Source organism: Scardinius erythrophthalmus, assembly GCF_964197995.2.
Source record: "Scardinius erythrophthalmus genome assembly, chromosome: 5".
Taxonomy (NCBI): domain Eukaryota; kingdom Metazoa; phylum Chordata; class Actinopteri; order Cypriniformes; family Leuciscidae; genus Scardinius; species Scardinius erythrophthalmus.
The window spans coordinates 7,122,597-7,143,126 of record NC_138225.1 but is presented as its reverse complement, the minus strand read 5'-3'; the positions used below and the strand labels follow the sequence as shown (position 1 = coordinate 7,143,126).

General features: G+C 37.6%; 1 protein-coding gene across 1 annotated transcript; it reads left to right on the top strand.

Annotated features, from left to right (window-relative positions):
* Nucleotides 1-8,526: 8,526 nt before the first annotated feature.
* tor4ab (torsin family 4, member Ab) lies at nucleotides 8,527-9,939 on the top strand (the record flags this gene model as incomplete). Its single annotated transcript, XM_081366940.1, has 2 exons — nucleotides 8,527-8,853; nucleotides 9,124-9,939. The coding sequence occupies exons 1-2, from the start codon at nucleotides 8,539-8,541 to the stop codon at nucleotides 9,937-9,939; spliced, it is 1,131 nt and encodes a 376-aa protein (XP_081223066.1). The 5' UTR covers nucleotides 8,527-8,538.
* Nucleotides 9,940-20,530: the final 10,591 nt, after the last annotated feature.

Here is a 20,530-nt window from a genome sequence, read left to right as displayed (position 1 = left end):
TTGTCTTTTAAAAATCAGGAAGTTTAATGCCTACAAAAACGACTCGAATGGGACTACAACGAGATACTTCCCGGGTTTTATACGTAACTAACCCATACATTTACATCAACCCTCCCTCCGGAACATGTTCTGCTGTCGAAGAGGAGGAGTTATAGTGGAGAGCTGTAGCTGTCAGGTCTTCTGTGTTCAGGCTTCCTACAGACGCTGTAGTTCGTCAACAATGGTTAAAATTTAAGTTTGATTATGTTCCTGACAATTACAATCGTAGTTTAGCTCTCTGTGCTGCGCATTTTACGGAAGACAGCTTCCAGAATCTACACGAGTTCAATGTCGGATTCAACAAGAAACTATTACTCCAACATGAAGCAGTTACAGCTTTAAAACCAGAGGCCACAACCTGCAAGTAAGATTTAATCATTTTAAATGTATTTGCCTGTATAATTTAAGACGTACGTTTTAGTTTTATCAAGGATGTAAAAAAATGCCAGCGCTGGCTTTAGTATATGACAGATGCGTATAAACATTTTGGACCCGAATTTGTATATGTACAAATTTTGTAAACGTATTTTCCATGTATACTTTATGACGTAATTTTTTGATTTGATCAAGAACGCAAACCAATGCCAAAGCTGTTTGGTTATAGTAGCTAGTTAGTTCGATGTTATTTTGTGTGTATAAGAAACGTGTACAAACTTCAAAAAATTATCGCAACAGCGAACTTCAGCTGCTGTTATCACATGTACACCTAAAGAAAACGACAAACTGAGTAAACTACCGGTAGCTAAGTGTTGTGAATAGTTAAACGGTTGTTCATTCTATCAATAAAACAATATCTTTAAAAAACGGTATTACTCAGTCATGTATTCAGTTGTATTATATGTTTAATCAGGGGGAAAGCGTATCTCAAAAGCTAACAAACAGCAGTAGCATTTTCAAGTAACAGCGTATGGGAATTCTTTGAGAAAATAATAATAATTAAAAAAAAATTACCATTCAGAAACGTTTAGTAAGAGCCGTGTTTTCGGAGGTTCTGCTTGACTCTCTTCATCACCGCTCTCTGGGTCTGATTCTGGCTCAAACTGATGAGGCAATATTGACACCATTACATTTGACCGGGTCCGGAGCACATGCAACTGTCGCCCGTAAAGGTAATGGGCGTGAAGATTCCGGACGCAGTTTAGCCAATTACAACACACCGGCTGAACTAACCAATCTGAGCTCATTGCCTCTTTCTGAGGGAGTGGTTTCATAGAATCAGGAAGTCAACCGGTCGTTCAAATGACAGAGGAGGAAGCGGCTTACAATAAAGGTGAAATTTATGAAAAATAAGGCGTTTTTTAACAAACGAAACACGAAGACATGTTATATTGCAGCCCATAAACATAATCAAGCTAAGAAAAAAGGCAGTAAACCACCCCTTTAAACTGAACAAACAAATTAAAGCCACAGTTAGAGACAGCTTTTACCACTTACGCCGGTTAGCCAAAGTCAAGCCATTTAGGAATAGCTTTGAAACAATTATTCACGCTTTTATTTCAACACGACTTGACTACTGCAACTCATTATATGTCGGGTTACCTCTCTCTTCCATCTCTCGTCTTCAGATGGTCCAAAACGCGGCTGCCCGTCTGCTCACTGGCAGCCAAAAATGAGATCACATCACCCCAATCCTACGTTCTCTGCATTGGTTACCAGTCCGATACAGAATGGACTATAAAATGTTATTATTTGTTTATAAATCTCTTAGCAACCAGGCCCCCAAATACCTTTCTGACTTAATTGTCACTCATAATCCATCCAGATCACTCAGATCAAGAGATCAACATCTCTTGGCTATTCCACGATCTTGCTTAAAACGCAGAGGCGAGCGAGCTTTTGCAGTAGTCGGCCGTAAGCTGTGGAGCACCACTACATGTTAAATCAGCTTCCACATTAGCTGAATTCAAATCTTTGCTGAAAACACATTTTTTTCTCTAGTGCGTTCAATGTACCATAACTTGTATGTTTTTTTGTCTTGTTTTGTTTTGTTTTTCTTACTGTACAGCACTTTGGCCAACCAAGGTTGATTTTAAATGTGCTTTATAAATAAAATAAAATTGATTTGATTTGATTTGATCTGATCTTAATATACTGTATGTTTTATGAATAAATTCCTATAAAATTATGCTGAAGATTAGGATTAGAAAATGGTTAATGGTCACTGAATTAAATATAATGGAAACCAGTAGCAATACTGTATTTCTAGGTTTAACCCTATAAAGCCAAATTTGATACACAAATTTGTAAGGCCTCTAAATTATCAACATGATCAAAACTTTGCTGTTAAACATGTCTACTACAGGCCTTCTGTCGTATGATTGGTAGTTTATACTTTTTATCAAGTAAAAGGCCTTTTAGTATAATTGAGAATAACTTTTATATTGAAACAACTTGATTATTTTTTAAAAATCATGTTAAACGGGAGTATCAAATCCATCAGGATTTTGAGGAACATTTATTTGTTCATCACTTCATTTGTGCACTTTATTTGCACATCACACATGTAAAACTTTAAATATCATCTTACTGAGACATTATTTAGAGATACAGTGGCAAATGGTGTTTATATGCATTTTATGCACCGTAATGTAATAAAGATCTCATTGATTTACATTACAAGCTATGAGAATTTCATCATAGGTTTTGTTCTTATAAATATCAGCAACTGCACCATATTACATATTTTTGCGAGTTTTTTTCCCCTCCTCAAATATGAGCTCCATATTCTCACTATATGAGCCATAAAAGCCTGATGTATCAAATATAATGTACTCAACATTTTGTCTAAAGGTTTCTGACTATTATTTCATATGGCAGGCTTTACATTTTGATTAACAGTCATAAATGGCATATAGCATCAATGACTGCAAACCAACTTTTAAGAATACAGTGTAACATTCCTTATATAATAAGTGGAATTAAAAAAAAAAAAAGTCTTATTTTGGGGGCCTGCGGTCAGAGGGCGGTTATCCATTTTAATTAATTTTGCTCTTTTAAATAGGAAAAGTTGGCCAGTACAATTGTACAATCACACTGATATAGGCTATTGTATGTGGTTTATGGGACAAGGAAAGGAAAATGTAAAGAGAGATGTGAAGTGACAGTGGGACGAGAGGGTGGAGCTCAAACACAGAGATGGTGTGATGGAAATAGGATTGAGCAGGTAGTCGAAAGGTGTGCATGTGTGTTTCGAACATCGTCTACTTCATATCAATCATCATCGTCAAAATCGTCATCTTTGAGGACAAGAACCAACGCTCAAGGAGAAGGAAGCAAGCAGACGCCTCATGCAGCTTTGAAGGTCTGTTATCTGTTTTCTATGATTTTTATTTATTTTTGGTCTGTCGATCATAGACTGTTATGTTTTTCTCTTTATCACAGTGGTATCGTTGCAGGTGATATCAGACTCATGAAAGGTAAAGGCCCCTAATGTGTTTCATATCCATACAATCAGGCAAGTTTAGGCATCTGACCCTGCTGTTGACAAACAAAGAGAACCATAACATGTTTTTGTAATCTCCTCCATTTCTAGATCATTTTCTGTCTCCATATTCATTTTTTACATTAGTGCTTCTGTGCAAGAACCATTTGCATGGTGAAGTTTGCATAACTGCCCTCACACAGCTGTGTGCAAACAAACACCATTCTCCAGCCATCCCTTGAAAGATGGAAATATTTATGTTTTCATATATGCATCTATAATGGCTTCAGAGTATTTGAACTCTCAAGTCGCACTTAAAGGGATAGTTCACCCAAAAATGAAAATTCTGTCATCATTTACTCACCCTCATGTTGTACCAAACCTGTATGACTTTCTTTCTTCTGTTAAACACAAAAGAAGATATTTTGTTTAATGTTGGTATTCAAACAGTTGACGGTGGCATTGACTTCCATAGTAGGGGGGAAAATATTATGGAAGTCAATGGCTATCTTCAACTGTTTGATTACCAACATTTTTCAAAATATCTTCTTTTGTGTTTAACAGGAGAAAGAAACAGATACAGGTTTGGAACAACATGAGTAAATGATGACAGAATTTTCATTTTTGGGAGAATTATCCCTTTAAATGTCTGAATGCCATTGCATTAGATAACAAAATATCAGGTGGCATTTATATTTACGGCAGACATCCCTGGTGAATAGGGTAAAACAAAATATACAGCATACTTCCTCATTGATTTCATTAAGAATTGCAAAAAAAAAAAAAAACATGTATGAAGTATACAAACGAGGCAGTGTCTAATCAAATATGCTCTAATTTGCATACATTTCCAGAAAAGAAATCTAAACCTTGAATGAAGCCAGGTTAAAAAAAATGTTTCATTGTGCCAGCTTCCTTAAGTCAAAGGCTTTTGCAGAAGTGTAGATTTAGATGTGCTATGCTTGTAGATGAGTTTTTTCTTATTTTATCGGTTTGCTTGTGTTTGAGTTTCTGCTTCTTTAACACCATAATTTACTTTTGGGATTTAATAAAGTAGTATCATATTGGATTGTATTGTAGAAGGGATTACTGGTATCTCTTTTTATCACTCCATATATCAGAAAACCCTCTCAACAACCAGGAAGAAAAAAAATATCACCATGTTTTTTAGGAATAAACTGTTGTGTAAAACCAGGCAAATGATATACATGTATGAACAAACCCTTCGGTAAAAACCTTCAGAATATAGATAGGAGTAAATCTGTTATTATGCCTTTTTTTGGATATTACCTTTCATGTAGTGTGTAATAAAGCTGTTTGTGAATGTAAAAGGTCTGCAAAGTTTGAAAGATCAAAGTTTACAATAAATAAAGGCCCGGTTTCACAGACTAAGCCAGGATTAGGTTCAATTAGGACGTTTAGCTTTTGTGCCTTAGAAAAAAAAAAAATTACTGGTGTGAATATTGAGACAAAACAATGGTACTGACATAATTTAGTTGCTTTTAGTTAAAACAGCTCAAACATGCATTTTAGTCTTGGACCCAAACTTGGGGAAAGTTATTGTCTCCCAAAAGAAAGAACTGATTCTGAACAGCCTAAAACGAGTCGTCAGTAATGCCAGTCTTACTTCCTGCACAAATCTATGTAGGTTTGCAACAAATTAGCATAATTCCAGCCTAAGGTCTTCATTGGCTGCCCGCGAACAACGTCTACTTTGACCCGCCCTCAATCACTGTGGATGTAGCTGAGGCTTGGAAGAGTTTGGTTCTTGTTGTCGACATATTTAGAAAATGCTGTTTTCTGCGCTACAAAAGCTAATCCACTTTGCTACACTTCCAAAGGACGAGGACTTGTGCTCGAATTGATCTGGTAAAACCGACGCCATCTTTACTGTTCGTTTCACTGTGTATCAAGGGCTGATGAAGCTCCGGACCTGAAATTCAGATATGCTAATGAGCGATTCGTTTCCGACACACGTTGTAAGCGGTAGACCAATCACAACAGACATCTGACCAATCAGTGCAATCCTTTATCGAACTGTTTTAGACACTGTGATAAAAAGGTGATGCTGAAATGTATATTATCAGAACATTTAAGTTTTTTGACCTTAGATGCATGTAAACCTATTTTAGGAGACCTACAAAACAAAATTAGGAACCTTTAAAATAGCATAATAGGGGTACTTTAATTGAGCAGTGCATGAAAAAACAATGTTTTTGCCTGTATGGATAGCAAATGCATCTGAGCGTAGATCTAGACACTTATCGCAATGACATTCAATGAGCCAGAAGTCTCCACTTCAGTAGCACTTACATGCACCTTTTACGGTTTTAAGTAAGCGTTTTAATACATTTTGAGACCATTATTTAACACACAATTACACACATATACAATGGCAAATTGTTTTACAGACAGAACCAAAGGCTCTGTCTCTAATTTCAATGCTAGAGTGTTATATATCTACTTCCTGTTTGTGCTTTTTTTTTGTAAAACAGAACGGCAGTGTGAGTGTAGACAGTTATGCAAAATTGTAAAGTCATCTCACACACAACCCTCTCTCTTTCTCTGCACAGACATGTGGAGCTTAGAATGATGAGCCCAGGATAATACACATGAGAGCACTATGACTAAAACTTTAGAGAGAAATGGATGTGGACTTCCCCTGAATACATGTATCTTGAGTAAATAGAAACTATATAGATTATTTCATTTTCTGAAGAAAATGTGATTACATTTTCTTTTTATTACAAAATGTGAGTACTAGTGTTGCTCATGCAAATGATGCCCCCATTACATTATGTGTTGTAGGTGATTTCCAGTGCTTTGATGTGCAATTGCCAAGAGGTTCTGAGTAGATTTAGGCCATTGCTACTCTGAAAAAGAACAAATGCCGATCACAGGGAGTAGGAACCTGAGCGTCGGGAAATCAAAGAAAATAATAAAACAAAACCCACACTTCAACTACATCCCATTCCCAATAAACAACCTAACGCAACAAGACATAGAAAGAAGGATACAAGGATGGCTCCCCGCTCCTTACCTAGTGTGTTAACAAGCATTTTTTTAAATTTCACTTCAATTCTTCAGTACATCAGTACTTTTTAAGTACCTTCAGGGACATTTACCGAATGCGTTTATAAAATATAGCATTTTACAACAAAATTCAAAATGGCCATTGTCTAAAATGGCCGATATAGGAAAATTAGGAATCAAATCTTAAGAGACCAGATTCGCAATTTTTGGTTAAACCGTTCAGAAGTTATGAGCACAAATAACCATTTTTCATATCTCCTGACCACTAGATGGCACTACACCAAAACTGTGCAGGTACAATCAGGTCATAGTAATAGATAGATACAGTATATACACATAGATGCCTCAGTAGCGGCTGTTTATATGGGCCGCTATACGTAAGCTGTCCGCCATATTGGAACTGTCAAAGCCAATCCGTGAACATTCCTAATTAGACGCATGTATGAATATCTATAGCTATATGAAATAGACCTTATGTAGCCCTGCCCCTTTTCAGCGCTGCGCTCATTGTCTTTTGACTTCCGGTCTGTATTTTCACAGCGATTTTGCGTGATTATTAATGAACGGCTCATTTTAAAATCTTCCCGATCGACTGACATTTGTTTAGTCATCTGCTTTAAACATTACAGTCCTCATGATAACTTTACATTAAGTAAATCCACTTCAAAAGCTAATTACTCCTGGACAGCAATGCCATAGAAATATACAGAGCGACCGCAAAACCGAAGTTAAAAGACAATATTCTAAAGATGGCGGCGCCCTCGTTTCTCTGGCGCATAAGGTCTATAGACTTCAGCAGATGATTTTGCTAAACTAACACAGTACAACAAGACGAAGGTGTCAGCTAACACGACAATAAAAAGTTACCATAGTAAAAGTAAAAACATTAAAAGTACCATGGAAAAACGTGTAATATTGAGTTAATAGATACAAAAACACAAACCAACACATTCTCACCTGTAAAAGGTTATCCCATTTCAGCCGTTTTAAATTCCGCAATTTATTCATTCTAATAAATGTAATCTTACCACACTTTATCTCTGTGACTGATTTAAAGGGGACAGAATGCTAGATCTCTCGACCTCTAACTGACAAAAATAACCATCATATTTAGTCTTCCTGTCAAATATTGCTGTATTTCAAATTCAATGCTGGCAAATGACCATGGCTTCATGTTGGGCAGTTCTTTGCCTCCATGTCGTGCATTAAAATCGTTTAATGCACAGCCAGCTGTGGATTATCCCTTACTTATAGCCTGTATCAGAAATGTGCTTTTAAAATGAACATAATTTAATATCTGAACTTTCTTATATACTTTGAAAAGCCTCGAATTGTGAAATCCATTTTTGAGCTGCTATTTAAACTTTTAAAAAAGCAGTTACTGTAGGTTGATTTGGGGTCGAATTCTCTTTAGAATCGATATGTCTTTACAATTTATGCTTTTTAATTTACATCCACTCTACAGTATACACACACACACATACACACATCTCTATTGCTGCCAACTCCAGCCTCTTATTTAGCCTCTCAATCTTAATTACCTCTAATTATCATGCGTTTGCCAAGATACAGCTAAATGTAAGAACCAGTCACGCTAACTACCTCGACCTGTAGCAGAACTGCATGAACTTGTGGCTATAAGAAACACGGTCTCTATGATTCTGCCAAGTAAATCATGTTCCTGCTTCAACATATTTTATTGATCCTGAAACAACACTCCTGTCTGAAAATGTAGTCCTATCCCTACCCCTAAACCTAATCCTACCCATAAGTTATCCCTAAAATCAAAGGGAAATGATAAGTGAATAACACTAACTCAGCACCTAACCCTGGTTGAAAGCCTAAACTTAGCATAAACTGTAAACTTGTCCCTCAAATCTGATTGGTTGATTGGAATGTTGTTCCAGGATCAACAAAGAAGGCACTGTAAGATTTGGATTAAAGCATTTACTAAGTGAATTAATACAAATATTTAACTGTAACATGGTATTTATGTTTGTTTCTCTCAGTATTCCAGACTGGTGGTGGACTGTGAAGGGGTTTCCATGGATGTTCAAGTGGAAAAGGCTAGAGGAGATGAGGAGAAGGAAGGTGGGCAATGCGCGTCTATGATCTCCCCACAGCTGAAAGCCATGATGCGAATCAAGAAAAAGTACCTCAAGAGATCTAATTCAGTCAGGTCAACTAACTCAGTTGTCTCTGATGGAAGTTTGCATCCTAAGAGCCCCCAAACCAGAAAGTCCAAGCGAAGGAAGTCCCGCGTGATGTTCCCTAATGACACTCTGATGTTCAAGCCAAAGAAAGAGCGCAGCCGAGCTAAACCTTTCCTCGTGCTCTTTAGCGTGATCGTCTTCGTCCAGGTAATTCTTCCTGTTCTTTTCCTTGGGTGCCATTTCTTTTGTGCCAGAATTGAAAAACACACACTCATTGGATTTGACAAAGGTTTTACGCAGCCCAGCACTGAGAGTGCTGAGTGTACTAATACTCTAATGAGAGTCAGTTGACATGTAGTTGCAAAGTTACTCATAGTTAGTATAATTTCAAAAGTGGATTGTCAAAATAAAGTAAACCAAAGCTTTATTAAAGGTGCCTTCCAGTTCTTTTTTAAAAATTAGTTCCTGTTCTCCCAGGTCTACAATGCTATTGAGAATCTGGACGACCATGTTGTGAAGTACGATCTTGAGGGTTTGGAGAGGACGTTGCACAGGGAGGTGTTTGGCCAGTCGGAGGCGCTAGAGGAGCTAATGGACCATCTGAACGATTACCTGTCCACTTATGCGCACCAGCAGCCCCTCGTCCTGTCTTTGCACGGGGCGTCTGGCGTCGGGAAGAGCCACCTGGGTCGCCTACTGGTACGTCACTTCCGTTCCGTGGTGGAAGACAAGCTAGTGGTGCATTATTTATCCAAACACCACTGCCCCCTACAGGAAGCAGCGCAGAACTGCGCCTCCGCACTGGCTCGCCGTATAACTGAGGTAGTGACTCGAGCCGAGGAAGAGGAGCAGATTCCCTTCTTCATTCTGGATGAGGTAGAACTAATGCCGCCTCTGCTGCTGGACATCTTGCAGACGTTTCTGCAGTCAGATCAGACGAATGAGTTTCTCAACGTGGTTTACGTTTTCCTCAGCAGTCTGGGGCAAAGAGAGATTTCAGCTCACGTTCTTCAAAACGCCTCCACCGCCGGAGCCCATAAACCGCTCCGACAGGCCTTGTCTCTTGTCCATCCTCTATGGACGGAGCCAGTAGTCGAGCTTATACCTCTTTCCCTGCTGGAGCGGGAACACATCATACAATGCTTTCTAGAGGAAATGACCCTGGAAGGGTTTTACCCCGAACTCAGTCATGTAGATAGGCTGGCGGATGAACTGGCCTATCACAGAGCGTCTGGAAGACAGTACGCAAAAACTGGATGCAAACAAGTAGTGGGAAAAGTTAACCTGCTTTGAGAGATCTGAGTGAGTTCTGTTTGAAAATGTGCACTATTCAGCTATTTTCAGTTACGCAAAGAAATCTAAAGAAAGACCGGGATTTTAAAAAACAACTTGCCAAACTTACATTTCAGATACACTACCATTCAAAAGTTTAAGGACAATAAAGAAATTTATATTTTTTTATTCAGCAAGGATGCATTAAAAAAAGTGACAGTAAAGATATTAATGTTACAAAAGACTTCTATATCAAATAAATACTGTTCTTTTGGACTTTCTATTCTTCAATGAATTTGGGGGGGGGGGAGTTGTAGTGACAAATAAAACTTTTTTTTTTAATTCAAATTATGTGTCTCTGTGAAGTATTTCTCCAAAAAAAGTAACATAAATATGTAAGGAATTTTTCTGGCTGCTTGGTTGAATAAAAGTATCTTAAAAGAATGTTCAATAATAGATTTGTGTCAGAATGTTGATTGCCATAGACCCTCAAGATCATATGAACAGAGAAATGATTAACAATATAGTTTGTTTTTCTTGTGAAAACATTCAAATGAGATGACGTTGAGATTACGACAAAATTAAATGGGTGGTCTAATGCCCTTTTCACAAGATGTAAAATAAGTCTCTGTTGTCCCCAGAGTGTGTATGTGAAGTTTTAGCTCAAAATACCCCACAGATATTTTTATATAGCATGTTAAAATTGTCACTTTTTTAGGGTGAGCAAAAACGTTTTTGTGTCTGTCCCTTTAAATGCAAATGAGCTGCTGCTCCTCGGCACAGAGGGCGGAGCTTCAAAAGCTTGTGTCCTTTTACCTCACACTACCCTGGAAATCCAGAGTTCTCGCGAAAGCACGAGTTGAATTTGCTCAGCGAGTTTACTCTGGCGTCGAGTAATGATGCTCATTAAATATGCCCTTGTATCCGAGCTGCACCAATCACATCGGGTTATCTGATATAGGCGGGCCAGAGGCGAGCTAAACAGATGACGACAGCGCTGTGACGTCGAAGTCATTAGTAAACATTGTAAGATGGCTATGGATGAACACCAGTTGTTTGAAACGGCTTTGGCTGCTACAACTTGGCTTTTTATCTAAAAGAGGAACAGAAGACAGCGCTCGAATCGTTCCTTTGCAAGAAGGGTGTTTTTGCTGTTTTGAGGCAAGAGTCTAATCTACCAGTTAGCTCCGCTGGTAGCTAAGCGTACGGGGCTTGTTGTGATTGGTCGTAGTGTTATCCAATTGCGTGCAGTGAGATTTTCAAATGCATGCTTGGTGCCGCCCCTCGAGCTGGTCGATTTTCATTAGTCGATGCCAGACCATTAATCTTTCAGATTTAGGTCTGGATTTCCAGGCTAACCTCACACAGTCATGCACTGAAAATTTCTAAATCTTTTAGCCTTTTATGTTCAAACCGGAGTCAGACAATGATGGAGAGACTCAAGATGTGACAACATGTAGAAGCAACAGGACATTTCTGAATGGTTAGTTGATGAATTTATGTAGCTTATGTGTAGTTATCCTCTAGTCATTGATTAGCATATTCTGTCATGATAATCTAGTAATCGTGTTCAGGGAAGGGGTTTATGTCAATTTTAGGGTTGGTGATGTCACTAACCCGGGAGTAATGTCGTGTAGTCCCTACCAGCCGTTTGTTGTAGTCCTTAAAAAGCAATTTCTTTAAAAGATAATATCTCCCTTTGCTTTGAACTTTGAGCGTTGTAACTTTGCAGATGTTGTTTATGCTCAAACAGCAACATAGCACACTAACTGAAGTTAGAAAAGTGAAATCATAATCAACTACCCCTAAGAAAAAAATCATAGTACATGGCCTTTGGGGCTTTCATATACATGTAAATCCTTGTGAGGTGGCACTACTTTTCTCGGCGGATGAACTTCTGGTCACATGTTACTGATGTAATTGCTGTGGGTGCAGTTTGTTCAATGTAAACAGTGCTTAGTTTACGGATAATTACGTCACATCGCTTTCAGGTAAACTTGTGCATATTTTTTTTGTTAAAAGTTTAGCAATTTAGCAGCTGTAGCATTACGTCGCCAAGTTGAAAGATTGGATATAACTTCACATAGAACAGGTAAGTGTTTCTATCACACTATGTCTTATGTTAAGTCTTAGGACAACAGGACAACAAACTTAACAGACTTACTGTCTGTATGCTACGCTAAAAGCCTTTAAGGGAGGAGTGTTTTACCTCATATATACTTCATAGGCTATATATATTTATCTCTTTGTGTTTATATATATATATATATATATATATATATATATATACATACATATAAATGCTATAAATGCATCGATTGCCTCTGTTAATTGTCTTGTGGTCAAAATTGTGATATATGTGTTTGATGGTTTGCACTGCTGTTTTCACTTGATTGATGTTTGGGTTTGTTTCCTTTGCTGTGATTGGCAGGTTGATCTTGGTTTCACCCTTGTGTGTTCATGTGTGTGAGACAGAAGCCTGGTTACCACCACAAATAATTTTGAATCCCAATTACACACCCCATACCTGCCTACAGCCTTCTGTCTGAGAATGCTGAACATAACAAATTTCACTTTTAATCACATCGAGACACGGCCGAAAAGTGTCACGCGATCACCACACATGCACACACTTTCTGTGTGAAATGCCTTCCATTTGGAGAAAATGCCATGAAATATGAGTACCGTTGACTGTAGTAGCAAAGGATTTGCGATATATTAAAAGTTTATATTTACATATTCACGCTGCAAAACAAGATTATTTTGCTGACCCCACTGACAGTTGTTTGTTCTTGCTTTAACCAAAAACTCACTTCATTTTGATACATTTTATGTAGAAAACAAGACCTAATTTTGCTTCTCAAGTACACGTATCTTGATTTCAAATGTTTAGATATTTGCTCTAGAAAAGGAAGAGGAAGAACGTCATCTTGTCCACTTCAAATGATCACTTTAATGCAATCATGGCTTGTTCCATATTTCACACTGTTCATACTTGATCCTGTTTCTAAGCCTGTTTTTTAGACATAGTTCACTATGTACCTTTGGCACCGCAACTCAGGGTTAGACTTAACCCAGGGTTAAAATCTGTGCAAAACTAACATGAGGTTTTTTTTAAAGTGCTATAGCAGTTTTAAACACATCTACAGTTCGTAGCATGATTCTGTCAGTTCAGTCTGTGTGACTCAATAAATTGGTTCCTAACTCTTCGAAAGATTAATTTGTGCCAAGTGTCCACGTGGCGTTTTTTTTTTATGTATTAAAATGTTTTGTTATAAATATTTAGTTAAATATTCTGGTGTATTGAAAAATCTGAAAAAAATATTCAATATTTTATTTATATTTTCAACAGTATTAAAAAATACCTTGATAATTATTCATTTTATTTTTACTGTACGTTAGTTTTTACATTAATCATTTTGTATCTGCTTGACTGTTTGATTGATATTATGGTTCCCCTTTTAAGCAATTTTAATGCTCTAATTCTGCTCCAATTACTTTCACATTTTTTCACTCCACACTTTCTTTTTGAAAATAACGCACGTGCCATGGGGAACTTTGATAATATCAGTTGAGACATGCATAACCTTGACAGCTTCATTTACAGAGTTTAATTATGTGCTTTGAACTTTCTGGTAAATCAGTGTAATTCAAAATAGTTACAAGGGTGGAAAAGGGCACTGGGGGAGCTGGAGGAGTCAAATTTACATCTCACACAAACTAACAATTCAGTAATGTGGTACAGGAGCGCCACAAACAATTTAGAGAAGTTATGCAACAAACAAAAAAAAAAACATTTTTGTTCTTTGTGTCAAGCATGGAGGTTTGATTTTGTGTCTGATCTCAGTGTTGCTTGCAGCTGTTGTGAACAAAGAGTTAATTTCTGAAGGAAGGTGGAGACCAAGGTCAGTACATTCCTCCGTTTTGTGGTTCAGCCCAACGCCAGACTAACTTTGCATATAGCTGCCAGCAGTTTTACTGCAACAGGATCTTTCAACGCACCAGAACTTTCCACTGCTCCTCTACGGTGGCCTTTATGTGCATTATACAACAGATTTGCACATTTACTGCTTTATTAAATTGATTTTAAAAACAAAGTTGTTTAAAATTGTAGATTGCATCACTGGAAACAGGAAAACGGAGTGAAGCAACCCAGATAAGTACTGACAAAACTTCCTATTAAATCAGGACTGACAAAACTTCCTATTAAATCAGGAACCGAAAACACACTCCTCCGAAAAAAAAGAAAAAAAAGAAATAGGACTCCTGATTCTTGAAGCCAGAGTTTCACTCAGAGTGACATAAATCACAGGCTTTCTAACATAAATTTGACCTCCGGTGTAGAAATTCAATCAGTTTCCTGGCATACACTTAGAATGAACTCTATCATTTTACTAAGGCAAGCGTCACTATTATAATTGGTTATACATGGGGTTAGTCACTAACTGTTAGTGATTTCAACAAAGTTTTCATTTTGTAACTCATCCTCCACTAGAGAAGTAGTGCTGAAAAGTAAATGATTTGTGAATTGGATTTGATTTCCATCTGCCAGACTATAAAACAGGTTTAAAAAAAAAAACACATTCAATCTTAAAAGCATTGATGGTTCCATGAAGGACCTTTAACATTGATGGAAACTTTCCATTCCACAAAAGGATCTTAATACCAAAAAAAATCTTCTATAGCATCACTGTGAAAACCCCCTTTTGGAACTTTTGAGTGTACTAACACTTAAAGAGGGTCCCAACCAAGCCATATTTAGCAACCTGAATATCAGAGACGCAGGGGTGGGCTCTTTTAAGTTGGGCCATGAAGCAACCACAGAGAACCGCTTCGCAACACACAAAAAAACACTAAGAACACCTTAGCAACTGTGAAGAAATGTCTTGACAACCACAAACAACTCCACAGCAGTGGGGTTTTGCCTGGGCTAGCACCACTTACTTGTTCAAAGAATATGTAAACATCTAGTATGTTTTGTGATTGATCATCTTGAACCAAGCTCATTCTGTTTATATACAGCAGGCTGTTTATAAGACCATGTAGGATAACCAGCTTCTTGACACGGCAGCAGGTACTGCACTTTGAGCTTAAGAAGTACATTCTGAATGTGTTTTAAATATATATATATATATATATATATATATATATATATATATATATATATATATATATATAATTAATTGGACGATGAAACTGAAACACTGGCCACTGTAGGGTGAAGGTTTCACGTCTAAATATACACAGCCTGGTGGCCAGTCATCACTGATTTATCAGTAAGAGTAGAGTGTGAAGGTTAACATCAGAGCAATAGCACAGTACACAACATAATGGGAGATATATCAGTTCAGAAAAGGACAAATTGTTGGTGCTCATCTCGCTGGCTCATCTGTGACCAGGACAGTGTAAGACTTGAGAAATTTGAAAATGCCGGACAGTCTGGTTAAGGAGCGACCAGACCCTGAGAAGACAGGATCTTGCTGGAATTTACCATTTGAACTCACCATTTGAGACAAAAGTCATCCTAATCTACATTTCATTCCCTCATCCCTCACCCCCTCTCTCTCATATTCAGATCACCTGAATTCACCCAAGAAAATATATAGTTTAATGTGAATGATTATCTTATGACTTTATACATATTTAGTATCATTTGAAATGTCTCAGTGCGACTGGTACAAATGTCTCATTTCCAAATAAGTAAAACAAAAGGTAATAAGGTTTTTAATAGTTTTAGAGATAACTGGCACACAAAGGAAGGTGGTCTCCTGGCAAATGGTCTCATGCCCCCAAAAGGTGTAACCTCTGAATGCAAATGTTAGCACATGTTTCCATGTGAAAGAGGTTCTGTCTATATAATGGTATGCAGCAAAGGGGCTCTGGGCCTTTTTGTACCTCAGATTAGCCCGTGAGGCTGAGAGTAAGACTCCGCTTCATGAATAATGTTGGGTTCGCATCTCTTCTCTTTATTCCAGAGCATTTGATGTTTTGTATCGATTATCTTTGAATGGATTATGAAATTGGCATGATTCATTTATCTGACATAATAAATTGTTACATTTGATTATTCTAACTGACTTTGACATTATTTTCATTAAAGAGTTTAAATGAATAGTCAAACATACGCTCACATTTAATGATGCACAGATATCATTAAAACCTTTTCATTTATGGAGTCAGATGAAATAACGAGAGAATACATATTCAAATGTATTGCATTTAATCAAAAAAAATTTTGCCATGAGAAAAGACAGTAACACGTAGAGACCTTCCGCGCTGGTCGGATGCCGGACTTTGGGCCGATCGAGCGCGAGTTTACAACGGCAAGTCTTTGTGGTGTATCAAGAGCTCTGGTGTCCAGGGTAATGTCGGCATATCTCCACATAGGACGAACCGCATCCAACAGAAGTAACTGTCGACGCATGAGGAACCTGTCCTGTCTGAAAGGGATGTCCAGGTACTACTAACCCGGATTGTATCCAAAAAACCACAGCTGCTCAACTCCACAGAGTCCATATTAATGGTCAGGATGCTATAGCCAAACCTTTGGTCACTCGTGCCAATGCCAAATATTAGTTTTATTGGTGCAAACAGTGCAAATCTTGGGCTTAAACATGCATCATTCTCTGATGTATCCGTTCACTGTCATTCCCACATCTGTGGAAGTTACGGTGTGGAGAATCCCCCAAAGAGTCCGAACACCCGGACTGTTGATGCCCAGAGTGAGACACGACAGTGGATCAGTGATGTTTGAGCTGTAATATCATGACATTCCTGACTGTGCTTGATGGACTACCGAACCATTCTGAAGGACCATGTGCTCCTAATGTTTTAAACATTGTACCCTGAAGGTGGTGCCGTGTATCAGCATGATCATGTACCAATACACACAGCAACACTTGTGACAGAATGGTTTGATGAACATGAAAGTGAAACTGAACATCTCCCAAGGCCTGCACAGTCACCAGATCTGAAGATTTTTGAGCCACTTTGGGGTATTTTGGAGGAGAAAGTCAGAAAACGTTTTCCTCCACCAGCATCACATAGTGACCTGACCTCTTGCCACCGTGAAGGACTTGTATCTCTCAAAGACGAATTGAACATCTTGTGTACCCTTAATTTCATTCTGTTAGACCAAGATCATTAAATTAGTGCATAAAAATGAATCAGCTGTGAAAGTGACATGTGAAGGCCAAGTTCGGGAACCCATTTCATAACTGTAGACTGTTTAATATCGATTTTGAGGTTGGGTAGTTTGGTATATCCATCTCTAAGGGACTTAAGAGTTTGTACATGACCTATGTGTAAGTTCATTTGAGAGTGATGTGGCCGCTGCTATATAAACACGCCTCCACAAACAGCCGGTCAAGAAGTGGAAATCATTCACAACTACAACATCATCTAAAAGCTAGCGTGACACCATCATTCACCCAGAAATTACATCCTGGTAAACACTAATGGCACATTTTGGATAGTTTTGTATGTGTGGGAGTGATAATTTTAAGGATAGTTGTAAAGTTCAAAGAGTCTATTATCAGTGACTCTACCACACAATGTGATCTGCAAGCTTTTGTGTAGGAGTCTGTGATTTATTTGTTTTTCTAATTGACCGTTCGCAAAGACCCGCCCCCATTAGTTACTGTTGCTATGTCCGACAATCCACGCCGCACTCACGCCACACATCATGTTCTCACGCAGTGAAAAATACATCGCAGAGCAGAGAGGACACTGACAAACAAAGTCTCAACTTTCAAATTTGGTAATTTTTTTAATAAATTGAAACAATAAATACCATTTTGTGGCTCTTTAATGTGTCGTGACAGATCGCTGTAGAGTATCACTTAAAGGGGTGGTATAATGCCCTTTTCACAAGATGTAAAATAAGTCTCTGATGCCCCCAGAGTGTGTATGTGAAGTTTTAGCTCTAAATACCCCACAGATATTTTTATATAGCATGTTAAAATTGTCAATTTTTGAGGGTGAGAAAAACGCACAGTTTTGTGTCTGTTCCTTTAAATGCAAATGAGCTGCTGCTTGTGGCACAGAGGGCGGAGCTTCAACAGTTTGCACTCACACAGACATGCACTGAAAATTTCAAAAACTTTTTGCCTTTTATGTTCAAACCGGATTCAGAAAGATGGAGAGACTCAAGAAGAAGTGACAACATGTAGAAGCAACAGAACGTTTCTGAATGGTTAGTTGATGAATTTATCTAGCTTATGTGTAGTTCTCTTCTAGTCACTGATTAGCATATTCTGTTTTGATAATCTATAAATCGTGTTCAGGGGGCTGGGTTTATGTAAATTTTAGGGTTGGTGATGTCACAAAAAAGTGAAATCATAATCGTGAACCGATCATCTCTTCCTTCTAGTTAATTTATATCATCAAATAAACATGAAAGAACATAAGAAGGAATGTTGTTTTAACCGCGGAAAGACGTCAGTACACTCCGTTTTTCAAATCCACCAACGTTAATCTACTAACTCTCCTGACTGCTTTGTCGGACAAAAATGGCGGATTCTGCGGATGGCGGATGATGATTGGTCAGATTGCCTGTCAATCAAACTCCCTGCGAAGGGTCAATTGTGTTTAATATTAATAAATGAAAAAAGATTTATAAAAAATCTTTTCCTTTAATCCTCCCCTATCGGGCTTATGCTTCTCTGAGCAATGCCCGAACTTGGTATTTTGAGCACTTCTTGCATTGTTTTTGCCTCTTCACGATGACTCGCTTAATTTAGTCCTAAATTGTAAGTCGCTTTGGACAAAAGCGTCTGCTAAATGACTAAATATAGGCTAAATGTAATATTAGCAATGATTAAGATGTAAGTGAATTGTCAAAGTTTCTTGGCAACAGAGAAACAAATGAGCATCCAAAAGAATCCTGCGTGAAAAGAAAAGACATTCTGCTTCAGGTGTCTCCATGAGAAATCAGAAACGCCCAGGATTTTCTGTCTGCTTTCGTTGTGCCTCAGGCTGCTCACTAACATTTAGAGGCTTGTTACATTATCACTGAGAACTTTAAGTATACAGCATTTTCTGAGAAATGTATATTTATCACTCAAAATAGCAACAGCAGCACATGTGGATATACTATTTCTTCTCATGCATCATTTTAACGTCACCAGACGGATTAAAATACTATAAGGTTAAAAAATTGTGTTTTGAACAGAATTATTGGAATTATATGAATTATATAGAATTATATGCACTACTGTTCAAAAGTTTAATATAAAAGTAAAATACTGTTAAAAAAAAAAAAAGAAAGAAATTAATACTTTTATTCATCAAAAGTGACAGTAAAACTTTGAAATTGTTACAAAAGATTTCTATTTCAAATAATAGAATAATAGTAAGAAAGAAATGAGCATTAAATCAGCATGTTAGAATGATTTCTGAAGGATCATGTGACACTGAAGACTGGAGTAATGATGGAGTAATGATGGAGTAATCACAGGAATAAATTAGATTTTAAAATATGTTCACATAGAAAACAGTTCTTTTAAATTGTAATAATATTTCACAATATTATTTTTATTTTTTTACTGCATGTATTTTTGATCAAATAAATGCAGCTATATAGTTTATAGCATATGCCACACTGTAAAAAAATGTCTAACCCTCCCAAATCAAAAATTTCAAGTGACCGATAACATCTAAGTTTTTCAATTGGCCCAAGTGAAATTCTGTAAATTTAATTTTATAATTTACAGAATTTCACTTGGGACAATTGAAAAATGTTGATGTTATCGGTCACTTGAAATTTTTGATTTGGGAGGGTTAGAAATTTTTCACAGGACACTGCTTGAAATTTTTATTAAACCAAACCCATTTATTAACACCTAAGCATGATGTACTGGACCCCGCCTGGCTTTTGCACATTTTGTTCCAGCACAGAACTCAACTTGCTTTATAATCATTCAAAAAGCAAAGATAAAAGACTCTAACTTCCATTATAAAGTTTGAATTTTGCACAGACAGTGTAGACTGCGTTTGTCCCCCTTAGGGTAACAAGCCAAGGCGAACTTGAAAACACACTAATTTGAAAAGCCACAAAAATGTTGCGATATTGTGATATTAATCAGCATGTGAACCAACATGTTTAAATAGTCATCTGTATGTTGCAATAGATAAAACAAAAAATGAGTAAGCAAGTATGCGAGGCATGTCATGGAGCATTAGGGCATCCCTTCTCAAAGGTGGAGGGGAGGTCGTGAGGGTAAACAGACATGTGCACCTCTAAAAATAGCCCAAGAAACTAATGAACCGCACACAAGGCGGGCCCAGAACCTCAGGTGTGCAGGTTACACCCATCCGAAGTGCATCTATAAAAGGAGAAATGAAATAAGCGTAGGAGAAAGAATAGACAGTAGCAAGTGGGGAAAACCACTGGTTTACTGAAAAAGCCTCAAAGCAAAAGAAGACTAAAAGAAGAGTCAAGGAGACAAAAAAGACAGGACAGCAACCGAACAAGAACGCATTTTGACTCCTAAGATGTGCTCTGCGTCCTCAAAACATCCTGGTGTGGAAAGGTTTGGAGATGGAGAAAAGGCATCAACAATCTCCCCAAAACCCCGAAGACCCCGTGCTCGACGGGTCCTTTACCCTCCAG